The sequence below is a fragment of the Rhamphochromis sp. 'chilingali' genome (assembly GCF_963969265.1).
Source record: "Rhamphochromis sp. 'chilingali' genome assembly, chromosome: 2".
Taxonomy (NCBI): Eukaryota; Metazoa; Chordata; class Actinopteri; order Cichliformes; family Cichlidae; genus Rhamphochromis; species Rhamphochromis sp. 'chilingali'.
The window spans coordinates 62,770,705-62,793,467 of NC_137930.1; the positions used below are offsets into that span (position 1 = coordinate 62,770,705).

At 40.9% G+C, this 22,763-nt stretch overlaps 2 protein-coding genes across 2 annotated transcripts; both read left to right on the plus strand.

The window, feature by feature from the left end:
• The first annotated feature begins 32 nt into the window (after nt 1–32).
• On the plus strand, nt 33–8,697 carry accs (1-aminocyclopropane-1-carboxylate synthase homolog (Arabidopsis)(non-functional)). The gene is made up of 15 exons (XM_080874983.1): nt 33–1,557; nt 1,709–2,463; nt 2,537–2,596; nt 2,728–2,798; nt 2,946–3,015; nt 3,692–3,758; nt 4,359–4,456; nt 4,575–4,652; nt 4,864–4,964; nt 5,462–5,551; nt 5,659–5,704; nt 5,815–5,956; nt 6,325–6,467; nt 6,578–6,731; nt 7,842–8,697. The coding sequence occupies exons 1-15, from the start codon at nt 918–920 to the stop codon at nt 8,234–8,236; spliced, it is 2,910 nt and encodes a 969-aa protein (XP_080731109.1). The 5' UTR covers nt 33–917; the 3' UTR covers nt 8,237–8,697.
• A 600-nt stretch (nt 8,698–9,297) lies between these two features.
• Nucleotides 9,298–13,257, plus strand: LOC308392118 (uncharacterized protein; the record flags this gene model as incomplete). The annotated part of the gene is made up of 3 exons (XM_080874985.1): nt 9,298–9,793; nt 11,396–11,587; nt 11,927–13,257. The coding sequence occupies 3 exons, from the start codon at nt 9,298–9,300 to the stop codon at nt 12,238–12,240; spliced, it is 1,002 nt and encodes a 333-aa protein (XP_080731111.1). The 3' UTR covers nt 12,241–13,257.
• Nucleotides 13,258–22,763: the final 9,506 nt, after the last annotated feature.

Sequence of the window (22,763 nt, forward strand, 5' to 3'; positions counted from 1 at the left end):
CGCCTAAAGTCACGCTAATCCCTTTTTTCATTTGACAATAGCAGGATAAATAATAACATTCGTATCATCGTATTATTTTTACTTTTATGATGAACTAGTTAAAAGTCTAAATAAATATAAGAATGGTTAAAGTAACAACTAAAGAAATTGGATGACTGTGTCAAAATTATGCCTGTTTCAAGCTGCAACGCTGATTAGTTTATCCTCACAGGAGGAATTCCGGGACATGACTGTATACAAAACACGCATCCATGCTTTAAGGCTGGCTTGATTTGTACACCTGTGTGTGACTGCCATCTCCTGGATATGAACTGAACTTACAAAAAAACCGAACAAAACAGCACTGGAACCAGTAGAGGGGGCTATAACACAAAGCTCCCCGTTTGAGTCTGACTCGCATGGTTACGTCTACCCCGTTACAGCCTGGTATAAGTGAAAACCAGCCCGCTTTCAGCAGCTCCAGCGTTATAACACGGACCAAAGTTATCCCGGAATAAGGACAGCACGCATGTGCCGTCAACCCGGATGTAGATATCTTAGTGCGCGTCTATTCCCCGTTTCTCCAAGTTATTACAACATTTGCTGTGAGAAATATTTACAGATCTTAACCCCAGCTGGACAAACCTTTGCCGCCCCAAACCTGTCCAAACCGGGTTAACCATCCGTGACATGTATCGGGCTACGTGGATGTCACATGAGAGTGACAGCTCCACAGTGGTCTCATTTCGGAGCGCTGCATTTTTGATTTAAGGTGAGAGAAACTACAGTGAGTTGGTATAACCTACACTTTTACTGCATGAGTAATGCATTTAAAATCCAGCGTGTGTCGGCGTGCCTGAAGTTGGCCTGACAGAGGCCGCCTGCTCGTTTTCGCTATCATCATCCCGTGTTGCAGAAATCCTCCTCTAACTTAGACGATGGACTTCCGCGGTAGGAGGCATGAGCGAGGCAGCAACTGGACTGACCCGGAGATTGTGGAGCTGCTCCAGCTGTGGTCCGACGAGTCGGTGCAGATTGAACTGGAGAGTTCACTGCGCAACCAGCGCGTGTTTGACCGTATCGCCCACATTTTGCGTGAAAAGGGCATCTACCGCACAGGAGACCAGTGCAGGGAGAAGATTAAAAAGATGAAGCTGGAGTACCGCCGCATCAAGGACAACCACAAAATGAGGTCTTGGAAGTTTTATGATGTGATGGACAGAGTGCTGGCGAATCGGCCGGCTATTACTTACTCCTCCCTAGGCGGAGCTGTCATAGCTCAACAGGTTTTCCAGACCTCTGGGGCACCTGAGGCATACCTGCAAGGAGTGCCAGCGGGCTCTTTTGGTCCTGCTTCCTCCGGTGGGTTTCTCTTTGGCCAGCCCCCAAAAGCTGGAGATCCGCTGGATATCAAATGTGAAGATGTGGAGGAGAGCATGCTGAACTCCGGAGAGGCACCGCCTGAGATGTACTATGGTTCTGGAGATGATCAGGAAACTGATGGGCAGTCTCTACTGGAGCCAGAAGACACCCTGAGCCGAGCCGAGAGCACACTTAATACAAGAATTTCACCTTCAGGTTGTCAGCCGAGAACTATCATTATTATTATTATTATTATTATTATTATTATTATTATTATTATTATTATTATTATTATTAGTTAGAATCAGCATATGTTTATAAAATTGATAGCAGGCTAAAATCTTATTTCTCTTCTTTACATTCTCAGGTTTTAGTGACCTGAACATGACTGGCTCTGCTACAGCCACCACCTTGGCTGCTGGTGGTCCCGTGTCACACGACACATCCGACGAGCCCAGAAAGGAGGGTTCTCGTCAACAGACCTCAGTGAGACAGAGGAAGCGGCGCCGGGGTGGTAAAACATCATGGTGCCATGGGGGCGGTAGATGCGGTGGTCAGGAGAGACTGGATAAAGCCCTAGCCAGCTTCCTGAACTGGCAGCAGTCTGCAGAGGAACGTCTCCTCTCACTGGAGGAGGCGCGGCTGGAGAGAGAGCTACAGGCGGAGGAGCGCAGGGAGCAGCAGGAGGAGAGGAGGGCAGAACAAGAGCGTCAGCATGAGCTCCGCCTGTTCAGCATGCTCACGGGGGTGTTGCTCGCTGTCAGAGAGGGTACGCAAACCACAACACAAAGCGACCCCGCCACCTCACCCTTAGCTCGTTTTTCAGCTTCGCTGATAACAACGCCTGCCCCCTCTGCTCCTTCATCTTCATCCCAGCCACCTCCAGAGGCTCCCACGACAGAGTCTGTTTTTAATCAGGAGACAAAAAAGTCACAGCTCAGATCTGTCAAGGCCTGCAAAATGTCTCAGAATGCTTTGGAAACACTGAGGGGTGAGGAAGGTCCCGGCAATAGCATCTACCTGTCTGAGCGTGGTAATAGCATCCGACTCCATGAAGGTATCCTCCAGGAGGGCTACATCCAATATGGAATGGACCGGCACCATGATACAGACAACCCTGATGTAAGGGAGCACAATGTTGTAAACACCAGTCACAGATGCTTAAGCATTTATTAAAAGCTCCTTCTTTTTCCAGGGTATTATCAACATGGGGACCAGTGAGAACAAACTTTGTTATGATCTTCTTCATAAACGGGTAAGATAAATATTAGATTCAATGCAGTCTATAATGATATGTGTATAGCCATTTACTTGTTATTACTTATTATTATGAATTATTCTGCCTGCTCTTTGACAAAAAAAATCCCATTTCCTTTTCTGCTACAGCTGACCAAGCCTGACATGCTGCACATCAACCCATCCTTGTTGCAGTATTCAGACTGGAGGGGGCACGCTTTGTAAGACACTTAAATGCACATTTATTTTTAATCTTTTCTTAATGAGGATCACATTTGTTATGTGACTCATGGTGAAGTTACATTTTTAACAACAACCTTTCACTGTGCACATTAACCCCATGACCTTTCCGTCTCGCTCTTTCTCAGCCTCAGGGTGGCAGTTGCAAAATTCCTGACTCGCTACTGTTGTTCTCCAAACCCATTAAAAGCTGACAACGTGGGTATTGCTTTTATTATTGAAATAGTATGCACTGTAAGTAATATATGAAATGTGTTTAAGACGGCAGCCACAGCCAGTTGAATATGTAAAAACCTTAGTGCGTTAAGGGAATCATATTAATAACAAAGGTAAAACTGGAACACCTTTTTATTAATCACTCACCTTGCAGTAAGCACAATCCTGAGGACTTTATACTCTTTCCTGCACAATGCCACGGAGCTATATTGCACAACTCCTATATAATGACTCCATAAATGTTATTGACCCTTAAGATAATAATATTTAACACACAGTATACAGGATAAAGGGTAGAAGATGTAATAAATCCCCAGGTTGTGTAAATAAAGTCCTCATCTTGTGACTCATAGCGATGTCCAGCAAATAACATAATTACTGACAAATAAGCCTTTATTCCACTTTTATACTAATGCTCTGGATTATAGCCTCTCATTTTTATCAAAAATGAAGGATATTGAGCTGAATGCTTTATTTCACTAATGATCAAAAAATGTCAAACACTACAATTGAACTGACAGCAGTTCTGGGTTCACCAACTTAATTTGCACAGGAATGAATAGCAGGTTTAGTAGGTGGATTAATTTAAAGCACATTTATCAGGACTCGTGCCATAATTGGGTCTTTCATAACACAGTGGATCCCTGTGTTTGTCCAGGTTGTGGTGATGAATGGCTGTGGTTCCCTCTTCTCATGTATTGCTGCAGTAATTTGTGATCCTAAAGGTAGGTTCAGATATGCTTTGACGTACAATTCATTTAATGCATCCATATCTGTACCGTATGAATAAAAATGAGTGCGCGGTAGAGAGGAAGTCGAGTCCGCGTTCCTCTTTTGCTTGTTTAACAGATAATTGGAAGGATTACGCAGACTTATTTTAAAGAAAACACCCAGCCACATAAATTGCGCATTCTGTTTACCTCTGCTGGCGAAGCTTCATTTTAAGCAGCGCAGTAAATTGTTTTGCTCAGTCACAACGTTAAAAAAAAAACATGAGCCTCAGAGTCAGCTGGTATTTACCTATTTACTGCCTACCTGAATCACTAAGGCAGAGTGAGTCAGTCATTAGTGGGATGTTTTTGAAATCAGCAGATGCTTTTCATTGGTGATTTTGGTTCCATGTTAGCAAAGGCAATGACCAGTAACAACTCAAAATAGTACCAGATATGGCTCAGTTAGCATTTGCTGTGCAGTATATACACCCATGAAAATACAATATGATACAGATTATATGTGCACATTTAGTTATTTGTATACTAAAATGAAAAGTGAGATAATAAAAAAGTGCATATTTTAACCTGTTTTGTGTGTTTTGCATCCCGTAGATGCCATCCTTATTCCGACTCCTTTCTACGGCGTCATCACTGAAGATCTTCATCTGTATAGCGATGTAAAACTCTTCCATGTTCCCCTTGATTGTGAGGTAGGAAGGCACAACCCGAGTTACTTGCAGCATTTTGCATTTGAAATGGATGTTTTTGTGCACACTGGAATGTAATGGCCCCTATTCAGCTGGGCTGCTTTTTCTTTTGTTTTTAAAGGCTGATGGCAAAGATAACCGACCCTTCCGCCTCACTGTACGGAAACTAGAAGAAGGTCTGCAAAGAGCTAAGGAAGAGGTAACGTGTGAAGGCATGCTGGTTTGAAACAGTAACATTTAAATGTTAAAAGAAAGACAAAATTACTCGAGCAAAATTCTCAGCGTAGATAAACACCTTGGATGCTTTGTTCTTCTCAGAGACTTTTTTTTTTCAGTTTATCTGTAAAGACTGTGAAGGTACAGTGTAGCAGTTCCTGTTTACTTCCAGTTGAACCTGCCATTTCTTTAAGGGGTTGACAATTCGCGGCGTTATCCTGATGAACCCCCACAACCCTCTGGCTGAAATCTACAGCCTGAAGGAAATGATTACCTTCCTGGAGTTTGCCAAAAGGTATGTTTGCCTCACTATTATCTCACACTGCGGCCTAACGCTGTAATCCTCTTGCTCTACATTCCTGTGGTTCCTTTAAGCGCTTTGCCAAGTCACTGCATATAGTTTCTACTGTGATCTGTTTTATTTTATGATGGAGAGCTCTGTCCCGTGTGTGGAATATCAAACGTTCTTGACGGAGTTTTACGACCTCTCTTAATCACCAGCATATTGTCAAGTGCAGCCATGTGCCAAAGAGACTCCTGCAACATCTATTGTTTTCTAAATGATCTTGCCAGAGTAATTCCCTGCACAGACCCTTCCAGGCACTGAGCTGTTGTAACCATAAACCACAGTGCTTTTACAGTGACACTGGGCGTTGAAGGAACCGTTTTACATTGATGTTGCATTTTCCTTGTCTTAAATATCCATTAAGAATATAAAACCAGGCCTTATTATTGCTGCACTGAAAATATGTATATATTTATGTTATCTTCCTGTCTCCTTCCCTGCTTTAGAAATGCTCTCCATGCCATTGTAGATGAAGTGTACATGCTGACAGTGTTTGATGAATCTGTCACCTTTCACAGTGTCCTCAGTGCAGACAGGTACTGCGTGAACCTAACCTCCGCATGATTAGTCTGTTAGACCTTGAATCATCATAACTGCTGCTGAAGACATCCACTTATCTCATAATGATGTGCCCTTATTTCAGTTTGCCCGATCCACAGAGGACGCATATAATGTGGGGAATGAGCAAGGTATGTGCTGTACAGAGGCCTGGAAGTGGAAAACTGTGAGACTTTCAATAACCGTATACATTGCTTTCACAGTTCATTATTTTTCATTGACTTTGTCATGTCCTTTCTAGGACTTTGCAATGGCAGGAATCAGAATAGGCACTTTATATACGGAGAACAGAGACCTCGTGGAGGCTTTGGCCAAATTGGGCTCTTTTCATGGTGTCTCTGGGACTACCCAGCACCAGGTTGCACAACTGCTTCAGGATAAAGGTAAGATCTGAGCTTTTTGTGTTCTTTTGCAGTCACACTGCTGTTGTAACATCAGATTTATCAGAAAAACCACATGGAAAATAATCCTAACATGAGCACAATTTGGACAAAATTATCCAGCACGCTTTACACAAAACAAGCATTTTGTGTATAGCGGAATTTATATTCATAAATGCAAATTACTTTTGATGCAAGCATTTTAACAATTCCACTGTTCTACCTTGTGCGTTCCATGCTTTCAAGAAACACGAGCCTCCCTTTTTTGCTTTCTCTGATATGACAAGCACAGCATGGGGCCTCTGCTGCAGAAAGACTTGTAACATTTAATTTACACTTGCCGACTGTCACTTGGCATTCTCGTGTTGTAGAGTGGATCAATGAGGAATTTTTGCCTGAGAACAGACGCAGGCTGAAAGCTGCGTGCAGCTACTTGACTGGAGAGCTGCTCAGTATGGGCATCCCGTTTCTAGACAGGCCCGCGACACTGTATGTCTGGGCTGACCTTAGAAAGGTAACAAGACCGAAGTCGAATTGAAATGGCTTGCATATGAACGCAACATTCTTCTCATTCTTTTGAGATATATATTCTTTAGGTTTGATTTGTCACTTCTGTTTTGGTAGTATCTCCAAGAGTCATCATTTGAGGAGGAGCTGTCTCTTTGGAAATGTTTCCTCAGGCACAAGGTGCTGCTCAGTTGTGGCCAAGCGTTCTGCTGTTCAGTGCCCGGGTGGTTCCGCATCGTCTTTGCAGACCAACAGCACCACCTTCAGCTTGGTCAGTACCAACAACACTCGTAGTCTCTCTTGGCCAGGCTGTTTATGCCCTCTCAGCCGTTAAAAAAAAAAGGGTAAATGGCCTGTATTTGTATAGCGCTTTACTTGGTCCTAAGGACCCCAAAGCGCTTTACACTATACACAATCATCCACCCATTCACACACACATTCACACACAGCCGTTCACCTACTCTCTGTTTTAGGAAAAGCAGTGAGCCATTAACATTGGACCAGATTTGTTGGTCCAAAGAAGCAGTGAAAAACAAAACTATTGTACACCTATGTTGTTCACAGTGCAAATGGATAATGACACAAGAATACTAGAAAAGCAACCCAAGAGTCTTTCAAAGAAAAGAAGAAATGAGATTGAAAGAAATGGGATGTTCTTCAATGGCCAAGTCAGTGATCTAAAATCAGTTCCTTAATATAAAGCTGAAAGCAAAACAGCCGCAAACAAGCAGCTCTTTTCAGTGGACTCTGGTTCTAAGGTACGATTAGCTGTTATTGCATTGAGGGAGGGAGAGTAAAGGTCATATCCTTTAAATTTTACCACAAATTTCCTGCCCAAGTCCTTTGCTATCCTTGGTCTATTATGAAAAACTGAAAAAGAATAGTTAAACACATGAAAATTGCTCCTCATTCTTGCTCAACATTTATAAAAATGAGGATAAAAATCTTAATTCATTCATTTTCCTCATAGCTATTTTTGAGATAGTGTATGCAGAAAGTTCTTGGCTTGATGTTAACCTCTCCGATTCCAAAAGAAGAAGACTGAGTAGTCTGTAATGACCTAATCGGTTGATTAAAAAAAAAAAAAAAAAAACATCCTTTAGTTTAGCATTCTAGTACAGCGATATCTTTCAAATTATAATAGTAAAGGCTTTAATTGTTAATATTTAATTGTTTCTGTATTTTTAAATCTACCATAGTTATACTTTGTTTATATGCTATTATTTTAAAGTTTACAGCTTTCTGGATTAAATATGTAGAATGCTTTGTCACCCTGTGCTTATACTAGACAGTGATTAGCACATATTTGTGATATAATTTATTCATTCAAAGGTTTATGTTGTACTGACTTATTTTTTCACTTTGTTTTGTGGTTTTTCAGGCCTTAAGCGAATTAGAGAGGCTTTAAAAGAAACTGAAGCAAAAATGCGAGTCCCGGACAGCAAACAAACCAGTGAGGAGAGCCAAAAGCCAGTAAAAAAGGACAATGCAGGTTCAGACAATGCTGCTACTGTCAATCCAAAAACCTTACCCGAGAACAATTCATCAGATCAGCTGAAGGAGAGGGATAGCCCTGTTCCTGACACAGGCTCGCTGGCCACTGAAGACTGCCAAGCCTCTAAGCCCACAGAGAGTCTTGACACGCTGATCGGTACTCTCAGGCATCAGATCCGTTCCTCTGATTGGCTGGAGAAAAGCACTCCAGAGCTGTCTGCTGGGGAGGACCCAGAAATTTTTGATGTGTTCAAGGTCCTGCTGCAAAGAGCCAGAAAGTAAGCTTAGGATTATACAGGCACGAATGTAGCTGCCAAATTTCAAGAGGCAGTACTTAAGCATCCCTCTTGCTTCCTGTGTTTATGGTGAAAAGCTTGACACAAACACCTGACACAAGGTCAGCTCTGATGTCTGTTTTTGAGGAATGAAATAGTTGAGACCAGGTTAAAGAGAAGTAAAGAAAAAACCCGGCCTGGCATTAAGAACAGGACGGAGTACTTTTCTGTATGCGTCTTGAGGCCTTATTGTTAAGCTGAGAAGTGGATTTATTTGCTGATATTCTAAGTGGATGCCAAATAGAACAACCAAAAATCAGACGTGTCCTAACATCAAACACTACAAGTCTCTTTTCTTATGAATTGTAAATGTTTCTGATTTTCATCTTACGCGGTTTATTTTGTCAAAATGAATTGTACTTGCTGTAAAGTTAATAGTCCACAAATAAATACAGGACGTATTATTTATTTTCTTGACTGTTATTCATTTAGAGTTAGTAGCCTTTAGCTGGAGATGTGTTATTTTGTGTGCTCTTTGTTTGTTTCAGTGTGACATTATCTTTTGTTCTTTGGCATGGGTGGGCTGTGGGCTCTGTTCCGCTGCTGCAAAGGAAAGTGAAGGTGGTGAGAGTAGAGTGACGAACAGGGGGAGATATCTGATGCTGAAGACGCTATTGGCTGACAACACTTTGTAGTCCACTGTCTGTGACAGCGAGTGGGATTTCCTTAACCGTTTCGTGATGCGTAATGACCCGACGACACCCCCCACACACTTTCTACATGACAAGGGTCTGATTTGTTTATTGCAGTCGAACATAATCGCTGAACTGTTAAGGGACTTGTAGATCGAGCTTTTCGAACCTATTCAACTCTGTTTGCTTTTAGACACATAAACTTCTGCTTCCTCAAATATTGAATGGCTGTTGCTGGAGCTTTCACTTTCTCTATACAGCGATTCGGCAAGTCACAGTGGAGAATTCAAGGGGAAATTTCAGCCCTGATGGGTGGGAGTTTCCACTGCGACGGTGGAGGGTTTGATCTGTTGTGGTTGTAAGCATATTATCTCATATGTCAAATGAGTGCTGGAAGTGTTTGTACAGTAGTTTTGGCACAGCACTACTTTTACACTTTCTTCTACTTTTCGGCAAACTCAAATCAGAGTTTAACCTCACAGCTTGGTTCCTGACAGCTTTTTTCCCTTCAACAACAACAACAAAGGTAAGCCAGGGCTTTTATATTTGTAAAGCTCATTTAAATAATCTAAATGCCAAGGTTACTTTTAAGACAGATTATCCCTCTGTCGCTGAACTTCAGCACATCCTAATTACACTCTTGTTTATCCTCGCCCCTGTCTCTTTTAGCGGTGTCAAAATGAAGTTTCTTGAGCTGGATGACTCGATCGGTCGCTTCAGGTTTTCACAGTCCTGTTTGGGATTAGTGGGGTGCCTGTGTGTGTGCTATGCAGTCTGGACACCTTACTGGGTGAAGGACAGGGGACTGTGGACGGAGTGGAACGCCACTGAAAGCGACCAGACGAATCCTAAAGATGATATTGGCATCAACGGTGAGCCAAACGCTTCTCTGACACCACTCTGCAGTCAACAAATCTCGTATCTGTCTTAAGCTTTCACTCTGTGTTAGGTTAAAGGTTTGACTGACTAAAATGTGTTAGGAAAGGCAGCACATTTAATGAGACTTCAGCACATCTTTGCTGTGCTGTTTTGATAAGACTGCTTCTGCTTGCTTCAGCCTTAGGAGAATTTATTTTTCTCAAGAGAGGATCAATATCAAAAGGGAGATTTGACAAAACGCTGAGTTACAGAAGAGATTCTCTGCAGCAGTAAACAAGTTTGAGCTTGCTTCTGTCCGGGTGAATTGCATTCTTTGTTAAGGCTCAGTTCTGTACTGAATGTGCTTGCGAAATCTTTAGTGAGCTAAAACCCGGTCTTTATCATTCAAATCTCATTTCGTGTCATAAACTGACATAAACTGAGTTTATGCTCTTAACAATTAATCTAATATTGTATAAGTCCTCTGCTCTCATACACAAAGAAGGAAAGCAAATGAGAAGGGACTCAAGATAGTTGTTGTCTTTTTGCTTGACAATATATAAAAAAATAACAGTAATAATGGTGATTAGAAATGATTAATGATACAACGAAAAAATATCAGTTATGACAACAACAAAAAGTCTTTTCCTCATGCTGAAAAGAAACTCTAATGAATGAGTGATCAATATTAAGATTATTAAGAAGTACCACAAAATTATTAATTTACTAAAAAGATAAAAATATAGTAAATAGCTGTTAACTGCAATAGTTCAAAGTTGACTTAAAGAGATATATTATGCTGTGTCTGTTCTAAAATTAAAAAGAACGATACTGAATATTGAGTTTCAGGTAAGGAGATAAACATATAAAGGTTATCCCTGAACACTTGGTTTCCTGCAGTTTTCATCAGTGACATTAGCTAATGACATCATTTATACATCTGCTCCTGGCCGAAACCTTGTTTCTTCTCAGGAAATATTTATACACATTCTCGTCAAGCATCAAATCATCTGCCGGAGTAGCAGAATAATAGTCATTTGATGTACTTCATTTAAAAACCAACAGTGCTGGGAAATACAGTCATTTGGCAACAGCACAATATCATTTTTCTAGGTACTCTTTTAGCGCATCCCACATGTCTCCCCTGGGGGTATTTCTAGAAAAAAAAAAGTATATAAGGCTTGTGACAAATTTGTGAAACTTGGCCAGACAGAAGAAAGTAGACATTTAAGAAACAGGGTTTTTTTTTAAAAAAAGCCCAGAGCTAATAGGTTATTACCTTTTTCCAGTGGACTCTTCAAGTGCTGCAAAACAGCTGGTATTAAATAAATAAGGACTTAATTGAATAGTGAAGTATGGACAGTTACTCTGGTGGAGTGCCAGAATAAAAGTGTAGAGGTGGAAAACAGCATAATCCTGTTTTCCAAACATTTAATCCTAAGTGCACTCACAGATCATTCTCTAGCAAAGGCATTCGAGGATAAAATAAGGGATATATTGTGGGAAATTTGACATTGTGTAGTGTTTATCATGCTCGTAGTGGAAATGAATGTGTAAAAATGAATATAAGTGTAGTTACCCATTCTAATTTTTGTCTGTTGTTTTGTGTCCTGCAGCTCTGGAAGCAGAGAGGGTCTTTGGAGTTCTCTCCTTCCTGATGGCCGTGAGCACGGCTGCTCTGTGTCTGGTGTTTGCCCTCTGCTGGACATCCCAGACGGTGCGCTCCTACTCAAACACTCGCGCTCTCCTCATTGTACAAAAGGCGCTCTACCCCACTACCCTGCTGCTGTTCACCATGGCCCCCACAGGTGTGTAACATATATTCATTTCCTATGACATCCACATATGTAAACACGGTGTTTCTTGGATTTCTGTTATTCTGTTTCTCCATTTCCAACTACCCTCCAAATGGCCTTTTGGTTTATGTCATTCATGTCAAGCTCTCACCTACAGAAGTTGTTTCATGTACTAGTCATTTATGTACCCCGCTGGGGAGCGCACAGAGACTTTATTTTCTTTGGAATTGCAGTTCATTATCATGCAAAGTCTTTCCTAAAGCTCCAGGCATGTAATAATTGTGCTTAATACCTTTTTTCTTTTAGCGGTAATCATACTAGAGTTGACTCATTTTCGCCATCTGTCTACAGGTTTCTTCTTCCTCCTGAGCTGGTCTTTTTTCACATATCAGCACCGTGAAGAAATCCGTCAGGACTTCTCCAGTCTTGGCTCCTCCTATTGGCTGGGGGCTTTAGGTTGGACCCTGCTGCTCGTCGTGGAGCCGATCGTCTTTATCGTTGAACAGGCTGTCGTGCCAGACATTCTACCTGACTTGGAGAATGCTGTGGAGCCATGGCGGATTTCCTCTCCATCTGAGGCCGACGAACAATCTTTTAGTCAAAGTTCTCATCCTTTTAGCCCCAAAAGCAACAAGGGTGTGATGAAATATATGTCTGAATTTTGAATGGAGTTCAGAAACAATAAGGACATGAATATGAATATGACGCTAAAGGACTGTGCACTGAAAGAATCCTGAAGTCAGAAGAACTGAAGTTTCCTGCTGGGCTTACTGTGGAAGTCATTTTCTGGTTTGTTGACTGGTTCACTGGTTTGTTGATTGAAATGAAACCACAACACACTAAGGACTAATAACATACCAACTAGTGAAATACACAACTAATGATAGGTTTGTGCCTCAGCCAGGATCAGATCCAGGTATAAAGGGCTCTGAGTTCAATCTACGTAAACAAGACATTCAGTTAGTACATTTATCTAAATAGTGCTGCTGCGATATATCTTACCTGAAGTCATTGTTATGGCCATGTGACACTTCAAATAGTAATTGTCATGTAAAAGATGATAGGTACTGATTAATGTTAACAGATTTACACATTACAAGCATTTTTGGTCTGTTACATATGTTTTTCTTTTTTTGGAGATTTAACTTGGGTTTATTTATAAACAGATGAGTAGTTCTCAGATATATTCGTGAGCCCAGACTATAATTTCAACTACAGCATTGTTTTAATGCAGAGCTCCATGAGGGCCTGAAGATCATGGCCATTCAGTACTTGTTTTCAGCCGTGTCCCTTATGCACATTTCTTTTAATAGTAGATTGCACTGTAGTTAAGGAAATTCCCACTTGCAAATTCTTTGCAATTTTTACAGTAAGAAACATTGGTGCGCATCAACAGAATTCCAACTATTGTCAGCTAGCTGTCATTTGGCAGGACGTGGGGTACATCTTTGAGTGGTTGCCAGTCCGTTGTAGGACTAACAAGAAACAATGTTCTTGAACGGTCTGCCTGCACTACCTTTCACACTGGTGGACTCTTCTCCTTTAGACTTTTGAAACACTCTCTTTTCTTTTCTTTTTTTATACCAAGTCTTTATTAATTGTGAATTTTGTTACTTTGTTGTTTTTTGTTGTTGTTGCCCATTTTGTATTTTTTTTTAATGTTATCAAAAAACAATAAAACTTCTCGGTATAACACGTATCTTGTCTTTAAGTTATTTTCAGTAAATACAAGTTTTCATTTAGTTGCAAATGATTCGATTCTGTTTTATTTACACGTAGCAGCTTACATGTTTTTTTTAAAAGTTAAATAGCAGTTGTGTGTGTGTGTATACATTCCTGTGTATACCATAGAAAAGAGCAACAAAAAAGATCTAGGCACATATCCAAACTTTTTTTGTACTGTAACTGTTCAACAAAACTTCGTCTGCCTGTGGTAGACTCTAGCTTTTATCCTGACTAAGCAACCTTCAGCAACTCACAGTTTAAAAAGCGTTGTTCCTTTTAGAAAAGTATCTGGATGTTTTTAAGGGAAGCAGAAGCTTGTGTGGTTGAGCGCTATGGTTCTTTGTTTGGACAGTTGCCCACCAGCCCGTGGGTCTTGAATGTGTAGTGAAGCAGAGTTCTTCCCTTGCAAGTCCTACATCTGCTTCCTTTTTTGAAAAACTCTTTCATTTCTTGCATGCAGCTGCTGGTTCTGCAGAACATTTGGGGCACCAGACAGCAAACTGCCTCCCAAGTCGTTATTTACTTTCTTTCACACCTTCCCAAGAGGAAAGGAAGCGCTCAGATGCTGGACTGCTCATGTTTATGTTCTCAACTTGCCAAAGTGGGGGAGAATTAAGTGGCTCTGGCTTTGTTAATTGGGCGTTAATCAGGTGTTGCTCTAATTAAAAGGCAGTTCCGCCCTGTTGGGCCCTGGTAATGAGTTTGTTATTAAATCCAAAGAGGATTTTTGTCTCTTTTTCAATTTACCAACAGGGTAGTGGTTAATTGCTGTGTAAATGAGGGGAATGTCCTTGGAAGGTCGCGTTGCATCAGCGTGCAATCCATGAACAGAATTGTTCCAAAGAGCTTCCTCATTCTATCTTCAAATTATTTAAATTCACTACAACCTCTTGTATCCAGCTGTGCCTCTCTTGATTCAGTTGCTATTTTTGAAAGAACATTTTTTTTAAACATTATTTGTTAAAATGAGAGACTTAGTAACCCATTTTCTTTGTAAATAAAAGCACTTCTAAAATTGATTTTCTTTTAATCTTAAGTTGCTTTTATTTCCCTTCAGTAGATGCTGTCTGGGCACTTGAAAGAACACAGTCTTTCATGGCTGCCAGTGTCTCATAAACAAACCCTAGCCTTTTCACCTTCCACCACTACAAATGCTGCTCTTTTACCCTCCTGAAAGCATCAGACTAAAGGTTGCGAATGCCTTCAGAGAAAGGCAGGACAAATCAATATGGAGATAGAAAGAAAGAGATAGTGAGACAGTTAGGCACAAAGTAAGAAATGACAGATGAATAGCAGAAGATGTTACATACAGATAGACAGGTGGCCAGATAGTCACAGAAAGATTGCGGGTGTTGATTGTTGAAGGGCATCTGCTATAGAGACATCAATCAGAAGATGGCACCAAGATTGAGTGTTTCCTGCCTGTGGCTGGCAGCATGTGTACAACATAACCTGGGCTAAACCACTGCTCTTCATATCAATTAGAGTCCAATTATACAGCCATGTCCTACTAATTATGCTCCACCGCCACTATGCCAATCCTCAGCATAAAGTATGTGTTTCTCCATGCTGTGTGCCTGTGCTTGTGTTCATTGAGATAAATAAATATCGTCACAGAGTGCCACTCTCTGAACCAAGAACTGAAAACATTCCTGACTTGCATTGCAATTGCACACACCTGCTGCTATATATATATTTTTTAGTATTCTTTTAGCACTATTTATATTATTATATTACTATTTATTATCTTATTGTTAGGGCTGTTTTTGTTTTTGTTGTGCATCTGCACCTTATTGTTGTCAATGCCTACGCATGGGACAGTGTGAAACGTAATTTCAATTCCTTTGTATGGCAAGTACATTTGAAGAAATTGACAAATAAAAGTATTCTATTCTATTCTATTCTATTCTATTCTATTCAAGGCGCGCATTCTTAATCTGATTTTCAGAGCTATAAGTTTGAATTTTGCAGAGGAAGGAAAAAAACAAACAAAAAAACCCCCAAGAGAGCAAGAATCGCCAAAAACTGTTATTTTCTCTTGTACCTTTTGGTGGTGCTGGTGTAACACCTATCGTTTTGACTTTTGCAAAGAATTCTGGTGAAATGGGGGAGACACTGCTTTCATTTGATGAGTAATGTAATCACAAAAAGTCTGTGCATGTCTGCATGTGTGTGTGTGTGTTTGATTTTGATTTGCAAGGTATACAAAGTGTGATTAATATTCTCAAGCATATTTTGCAGGGTTTTGAGCCAGAATGTGCCGGACTACTTAATAAGCCAAGTTTTATTTGGCTCGATCTGGGAGCGTGGTGAATTATGAAATAAAGCTAGGACTCCATGCTTTTTGCAGTTTTATTTCTCCGTGGTTTGCATAATTCAGTCAGAACATTTGTAACTTTCCTGACAGGTTAATGCTGTTGGGTTCAAAGTGAAGACACTGAGGAAATACACAGAAAGACAAGACAGCAGGGAGAAACAGACATAAAGATCAGAGGAGGCGAGAACAAAGGGGGAGAGAGGATTTGAGATGTCACAAAATAGTTTCACACTGTCCTTGTATTCTGTGCGTGTCGTGTAGTGTCAGATTTAATTAACTTTGCACCTTTCTCTCCATCCCTCACCACCGCGCTCTTGCTATAGCTCTAAATCTGAGTTTGACCACTGCAGTGCTGTGCCCTCTACTGCATTGTCATCAGTATAAGTGGACAGTCTTTGAAAATGGAAAAGTCAGGAAATTTGATGTCTGCAGTCCTACAATCTCATAGTAAAGCAGGGAACGAGTGGGAGTGAGAAAGAGAGAGGGTGCATGAGAGTGCACCTTGTGTCCTTCAGTTATTTTTCTCGCAGCCGCTCAGTACGTCTTGCCTGCAGAATCTGCAATGAGACATTGCTCTTTGTGACTGGACCAGACCACCTGGTTACAAGAAGACATACACAGTAGCAGAGCCTAGAAAAGGGAAAAAAGGGAGTTTCTTGATCATTCTGTGATCACTGAATTTAAGTGCAAGATGTGTGTTTGGGGTTTTCTTTTTGTATTGTCAGACTCTTTCTGCTGTCTCTGCCACCAAGTTTGCTTTTGTGTCTTTGAGTTTGGACTTGTGATGTCTGTGGGCTTACCCCTTTTGCCCAGCGGTACCCTTGTTCGTAAGTGGTGTCGCCTTGGACATTTCGGTCTAGACAATAAAGCCGTAGTCACATTCTCGTCACTCTAGTCATCCCTGGCCAGCTATATCCTCTCTCTTCTCTTATCTCTATGTGACCAAGGAAATTAAATTACAAATATAATCACTTGGCTCCAGTTTCTTTAACAGTGTGTTTCTGCTTTGCATATAGAGTGAGCTTGCACACTCTATATGCTTGCGCACTCTATATTCTATCAGCCTCCAGGAGACGTTGTGTGAAGTTACTTACTGGCCTATTTACGATAATGGGCTCTGCTCTACTTGGGAGTCACACACCTTTTCACAATGACAATGAATGGCATGAGGTGGTAAAGGAGGTAGAGGAATGTAAGACATGGAAACCTTGTTGCTTTAATCTTTGCAAAAATTATTGTGCATAATTACAAGTCTAAAAGGCAGGCAGCGATGATAAAATAGACAAAAAAAAACTCACTATCTTGACACCTCATGGATTTTAATGCAGTATATGGAGCAATAACAAGAAAAATCTGTCATGAACTTTACTTTTAACCTAGCAAATAATGTGCTATTAACCCATTTAATCCAGAATTTTTCAAATTTTTCAGTGACAGTTTTTTGTATTAAATGGAAAAGTAGGTGAAAAAGTGTAAATAATGTTTCAGCTGTGAGACTCGAGTGTGGGAATTAATATATTTAAACTAGAACACTATGACAACCCCTCAAACTCAAACTCAAAAATTTAAATTTATTTTTTAGTCCTGATATGAATACTGAGACAAAACAAGAAAAAACACAAAAAGCATTATTACATTTTAGTACTGAACATAAATATTGGTGGTGGATGGAGGATGCTGGACAGGCTTGGCATGGTGAAACACACAGTAAGGGTCCACTGATAACATCTAGCAGATGCACAACTTTGAAACATTCCAAGGAATGCTGGGGACATTAATGGACCATGAGCCATACATCTACTGATGTACAAAGTTACAGTTGTAAAGCGGTTAATGGCAGTCATGGAAATAGCATGGCAACCGGATGCTGGACGCCAGAGATGAAGGGAGCTGTCAAGCTTGAGAAGGAGTCCTATCGAGACTGAATAGCTTGAGGGAATTGGGAAGTAGCTGACAAATACAGAATGCAAATCTGACAATAACTGAAGCAAAACTTGTGTGGGAAGAGTTTGGTGAGGCCATGGAGTGGCCCTTAGTTGGCTTTAAGGTGATTCTACCAAACTATATAGCAACACAGGAAGGCATGTCTTCCAATTTCAGGGACATCACACTCCTCAGCTTGTTCAATAAGGTCTACGCGAGGGTGCTGGAGAGGTTTGTTATTTGAACCTTGGGTTCAGGAGCAAATGTGTGGACACATCTTAGTCACAGAACACTGGATGAACTCTATATCTTATCAACAATATTTGAGAGTGTTTGAGAGTTTTCTCAAACAGTCTACATGTAACTTGTGGATTTAAAGCAAAGAATTTGAACATGTCTCCTGGGGTGTCCAGGGCAGTGCTTCAGGTGGATGAAGTTTCAGGAAGGGTGTTGGTGTATCCAGTGCTCATAAGCCCCCATTAACCATGCACAAGTTTGGTTCACATTGCTGACTATAAGTCAGACTTGGTTGCTGGACTCAGTCAGAACTGCCTTTTGTCACCATTTCTGTTCATGGTTTTTATGGACAGATTTTCTAGGTGCAGGTTGCAGGTGCAGAAGGTTCAGCAGTTTCAGGATTTCACCTCTGCTTTTTGCAGACGATGTACTTCTGCTTGCTTCGCTGACCAAAGACTTCTAGTTTGCACTAAGGTGTTTTGCAGCTGAGTGTGAAGTGGCTGGGATGGAAATTAATACCTTCAAGTGTGAGACCACAGTTCTCTGGTAGAAAAGGGTGGAGTGCCCCACTCCAGGTTGCGAACAAGCTGTTGTCTCAAGTGGAGGAATTTAAGTATCTCGGGGGCTACCTGCAGCTTTTGTGGTTGGTCCCTATGGTAGTGAGAGGCTTTTGGCACTTCATCACTTACAGTGGAGAGGGATGGGGGAGAAGGTGTGGGGAGGGGGACGTCAATGTCACTGATAGTGTTGTTCCTGTCATGATCTTTTCACATGAATTTGGCATATGCATTCAACAGCCTGGTTGGCAAATAGCCTGTCTCCCCTTCATACTCCATATTTGACCCAACACTATCACAATCGCTGTCCTTGGTGATTGTGATAGTAAGAAAAAGAATGATCAGTCTGTTTAAGTGTGTGTAGGGTGTGCTACATTATCCTGCCGGCCACTAATGATAGCCAATAAGATGTTTAGTCATTCTACAACCACACAGAACAAAGTCAAACATGATGTGCACAAAAACAAATGGTCCCATCTTTATGTAACGTGCTCTAATAAACTTTTGCTTTGGGGGCTTTGATGGAGACTTTTTCTCATCGTTCAGACGGCGAACAAACAACTCTGGTCGTGGGAGAATTTATGCTAAACATGTGACACTGCATATATTTCACGGAGACACTTTATTATTTCAATATTTGCTTAAAATGCATCAGTGCATAATTCAGAAACATCTTTACGACTTTTTAACTGCTTAAGTGTTTTTCTGGGTCACTATTGTTGATAACCTGTTTAGCCATTCTGTGACCACACTGAACGAAGATGAATCACTGTAACTATAAACATCAGTACTAGATTTGATGTGTACCAAAACAAATGCCCCTATCTTTATGTTAACATACTTTAATAAAGTTTTGTTTGGTGGCTTTGATGGAGATATTTTCCTTTCGTGGCACTGTCAGGGAATAAACATTTATTATTTCAATATTTGCTTAAAAGGTGTTGATGCATAATTCAGAAACAATTTTTAAAACTTTCCAAGTGCTGAGGTTTTTTGGGGGTCGCTATTGTGACCGATGGGATTAGTGTCTGCTTGTCAGTTTTCTGCCCACCCAACATTTTTGCTAGGATAAAAATACCTGGTTTGCCATAAAAATTTTAGACAGTCAAAGCCCACAGATTCCTTACATTAGTGATGCCCTGACTTGCTCTCTAGAGAGAGCATGTGGAAGTTTTCACACTTGTAGATCTGAGTATCTCATCAGCTACACATTTGAACACATATTCCACAGACATGGATCATTTCTCTCCATATCTGCATACTGGAACTATTACACAGCATGGCTTCATAGTGGCAGAGTGTCCAGACTTTTCACCAGTTAAAAACATTTGGTGCATCATGACACAAAAAACATGACAAAGATGACCCAGGACTGTTGAACAGCTAAAATCGTCAGACAACAATGTGACGATATTTCCTCTCCCAAACGCCATACGAATGGTCTCCTCAGTTCCCAGGTGCTTGCACATAAAAGAAGATGAGAGAGTGGTAAACATAGCCCTGTCCCAGCTATTCTGAGATGTGTTTCTGGCATCAAAATTATAATTATTTTTAAATAAAATGGTACATTTTCTCAGTTTAACTGTTTTATATGAAACGTTTAACATAAGAAATATGAATATTATTGCATTCTATTGTTATTTACATTTTACACAGAGCCCCAGCATTTTTCAAAATGGGGCTGTGTACAGTATGTTTCACCATAATAGATGTGCTATCATTACGAAACACTCCACCTATCAGTGATGAGGATTATTCATAAGCATCTAAATTGTCGGTTTTTAATCTCTGCAAGTTAAGCATGACGTTAATGTTGAAGCTATTTATGAATGAGGGAGTAACTTCTGAGACAGCATTGTTCATTAAATCATTCAGTCATCATCCTGCATTATTTCCTGGTGGCAGCTGCCACCGTGTAGATGGCCTCTTCTTCAGCTCAAATCTGTTCTGCACACGTTAGATGATCTGACTAAATAAACAGTCACAATCGCTCTCTGTCCCTGCCTATCCCGCAGGTCTTTCACAGAAAAGGGACAAAATGAAAATCTGTGTATATTACAATGATGTGCATCCCAGAGGAGTCAAAAGGGAACGCACGTTAAGGAAAAGTGAGGGGAAAATGAATAGAAGAATTGCATTTTTATCATCCTTATTATGAGGAGCCTTCCAGAGGTCTGCCTTGCTTCTTTCTGTTATTCCCTATTCACTTAGGAATTTATTTGCTTATGCAGAGATTGTTATACTTGCTTGTACCTGCCAGGCCAGCAAATGAAAAACTGTATCAATACCTTCTACAAGGTCCCAAAACAGTTGCTGAGCAGGTGGATGGTCTGTTTATTTGTGATCTTTATGTATTCAGTGCAAGTTACTCTCCCCCGCAACTACAGGGACCACATGTTTGTCAGTCCCTACCTGAGGCATCTCTGTGTTCTGCTACAGTGAAATGCCATATGCCCCCAAGTTGGGCTTAACTGCTCATTTTTCCCCACTCAGTCTAGTCCAATCCACAGACTACATATGAGTCTTTGAAAAGAGATAGGACTTTCTAAACTATTGTTCTCAAACAATTACTCTATATGTCTGTTCCTGTGCTTATAAAGCCCATAGCTGTCATCATCCTTGCCACTAGCAGGTTGCCTTGAGAGACTGGACTGGTGAAATAATGGCTCCCCACTGGATCATGTGAATCATTCTGATGACTGTTTGATAAATGTTCCACCACCCAGGCTCTGGCTCGAATAGTAATTTCTCTCTCCAAGTGGACTGGCTGCCAAATGACAACAGCCTCCATACACATGCCCCCACCTAACCACAGCATCTTTAACAGCCCCTCCCTTCAACTCCTATAATTACTGTACTCTATAAGTCAGGTTTAAGACCACTCACTCTAAATCAGCCCTGAATCAGCGTGTGTTACTGTGTCCATTGTTCCCTTGTCTGAGCTCTGCCAGAGCTGGTGCAGAAAAGGGCATGGCTGTCCTGGCATTTTCTATAATGGACTTTTTAGTTAAAAGACGGGGAAATAATAAGCAGATCTACGTGTGGGAAAAGACCTCTTTGTGTTTGGTTGGAAGTTAAGACCAGGGACAGCTGGGGGTTAGAGTTGACAGACAACAGCGCTGCTCTTTTCACACAGCTTGACACATAATGGGACCAATTTTTCTCTCTACATCTCTCCCTAGTGGCCATGATTTGCTCATTACATTGATGTAGGGGGACTGAGGGAGGGAGGTAGTGAGGAAGAGAAACAGGGAGAATGACCAGGAAAGAGAGAAATGGTGTGAAATTTAGAAGCGGAGAATTCACCACTACTCTCATTTCTTTTAAAAAGTGTCTGGATGTAACCCACTTATGAAGGTGTTTAACAATTTGCCAAGAAATCCTCCCTTTGAGGATGCAGAACGTTTGAAATCTTGAGGAGTTGTTTGCGAGATACTATCCTTCAGCTGACAGACCTTCTGTGTAAACCAGCACCAGACAGTTTGGGAAAAGAGAACTAATGCATGGTTAAACAAGACAAATTCAGTGAGTAGATATTTATGTGACTGGAGGTCCCCTGGCATCAGCAGCACTGCTCTTCAATCAGGGAAATCTACATTTAATTAACAAAGAATTAAAGAGCATTGTTATTCTGATTAAAGGCACTGGTCTTGATTTTCCACTCGTCTCTACTCCTCCTGAATCTGGCTTAGGGTTTCTTTTGATTTTCTGCAAGTGGATCAACATCCATTTGGATTGTCTACTCAGGTCTCACTTTTCAGATTGCTATACTATATTCACACTGCAATCTCTGCATATTATTGACCCCTCTCTCTATCCAATATTGGGTTGGTAATAGGATTAGCTTCCCCTCCTTTGAAAAATGGTTCTTAAATGTGACTCTCAATTGTTTCAGCTTAAGTTCTTCTTCACATTGTTTTTACTTACCAGAACAAAAGAGACGAATGGAACTGGTCCAAAACCAAAATAACTGCAGTGCCTCAGGGTACTGCAAGACTTGGAATGAACTAATATGGTCCCAAGACTAGACTATCCAATAAAATGAATATTTGGAAAGCAGGACATGGAAGATATTGGGGTGTCAGGCTGTCAGCAGCTTGTGGGGGATGTTATTTGTAGAAGCTGTGATGTTGTTGTGTTTCTCTGCTCTCTGTTAAAGCTCCAGTAGTCGGGATGAGCCAACAACAAATGCAGGCGAGCAATATGAGGTCACATGAGGCCTTGAGGGAGATCATTCAGATGGCTGTCACTCTGTGATTGCAAGCACGTTAACCTGTGGAACAGAGGGAAGGGTGGGTGGTAATTAATCACCTCATTGGAATAATAACACATTTGATTATTAACAAAACCTGAAAAGAGAGGGCCAAGCAGAGGAAAACAAGACATTGAGTGGGAGAGACAGCAGAGATGAACGAGGGGGAATATGAGT

What these genes read in the sequence shown, in the direction of transcription:
- accs (XM_080874983.1), top strand. Translation starts at nt 918, where the DNA reads ATGGACTTCCGCGGTAGGAGGCATGAGCGAGGCAGCAACTGGACTGAC. An exon ending in ACCCATTAAAAGCTGACAAC is followed by an intron (nt 3,016 to 3,691) that starts GTGGGTATTGCT and finishes GTGTTTGTCCAG; the next exon opens with GTTGTGGTGATGAATGGCTG. An exon ending in TAATGTGGGGAATGAGCAAG is followed by an intron (nt 5,705 to 5,814) that starts GTATGTGCTGTA and finishes TGTCCTTTCTAG; the next exon opens with GACTTTGCAATGGCAGGAAT.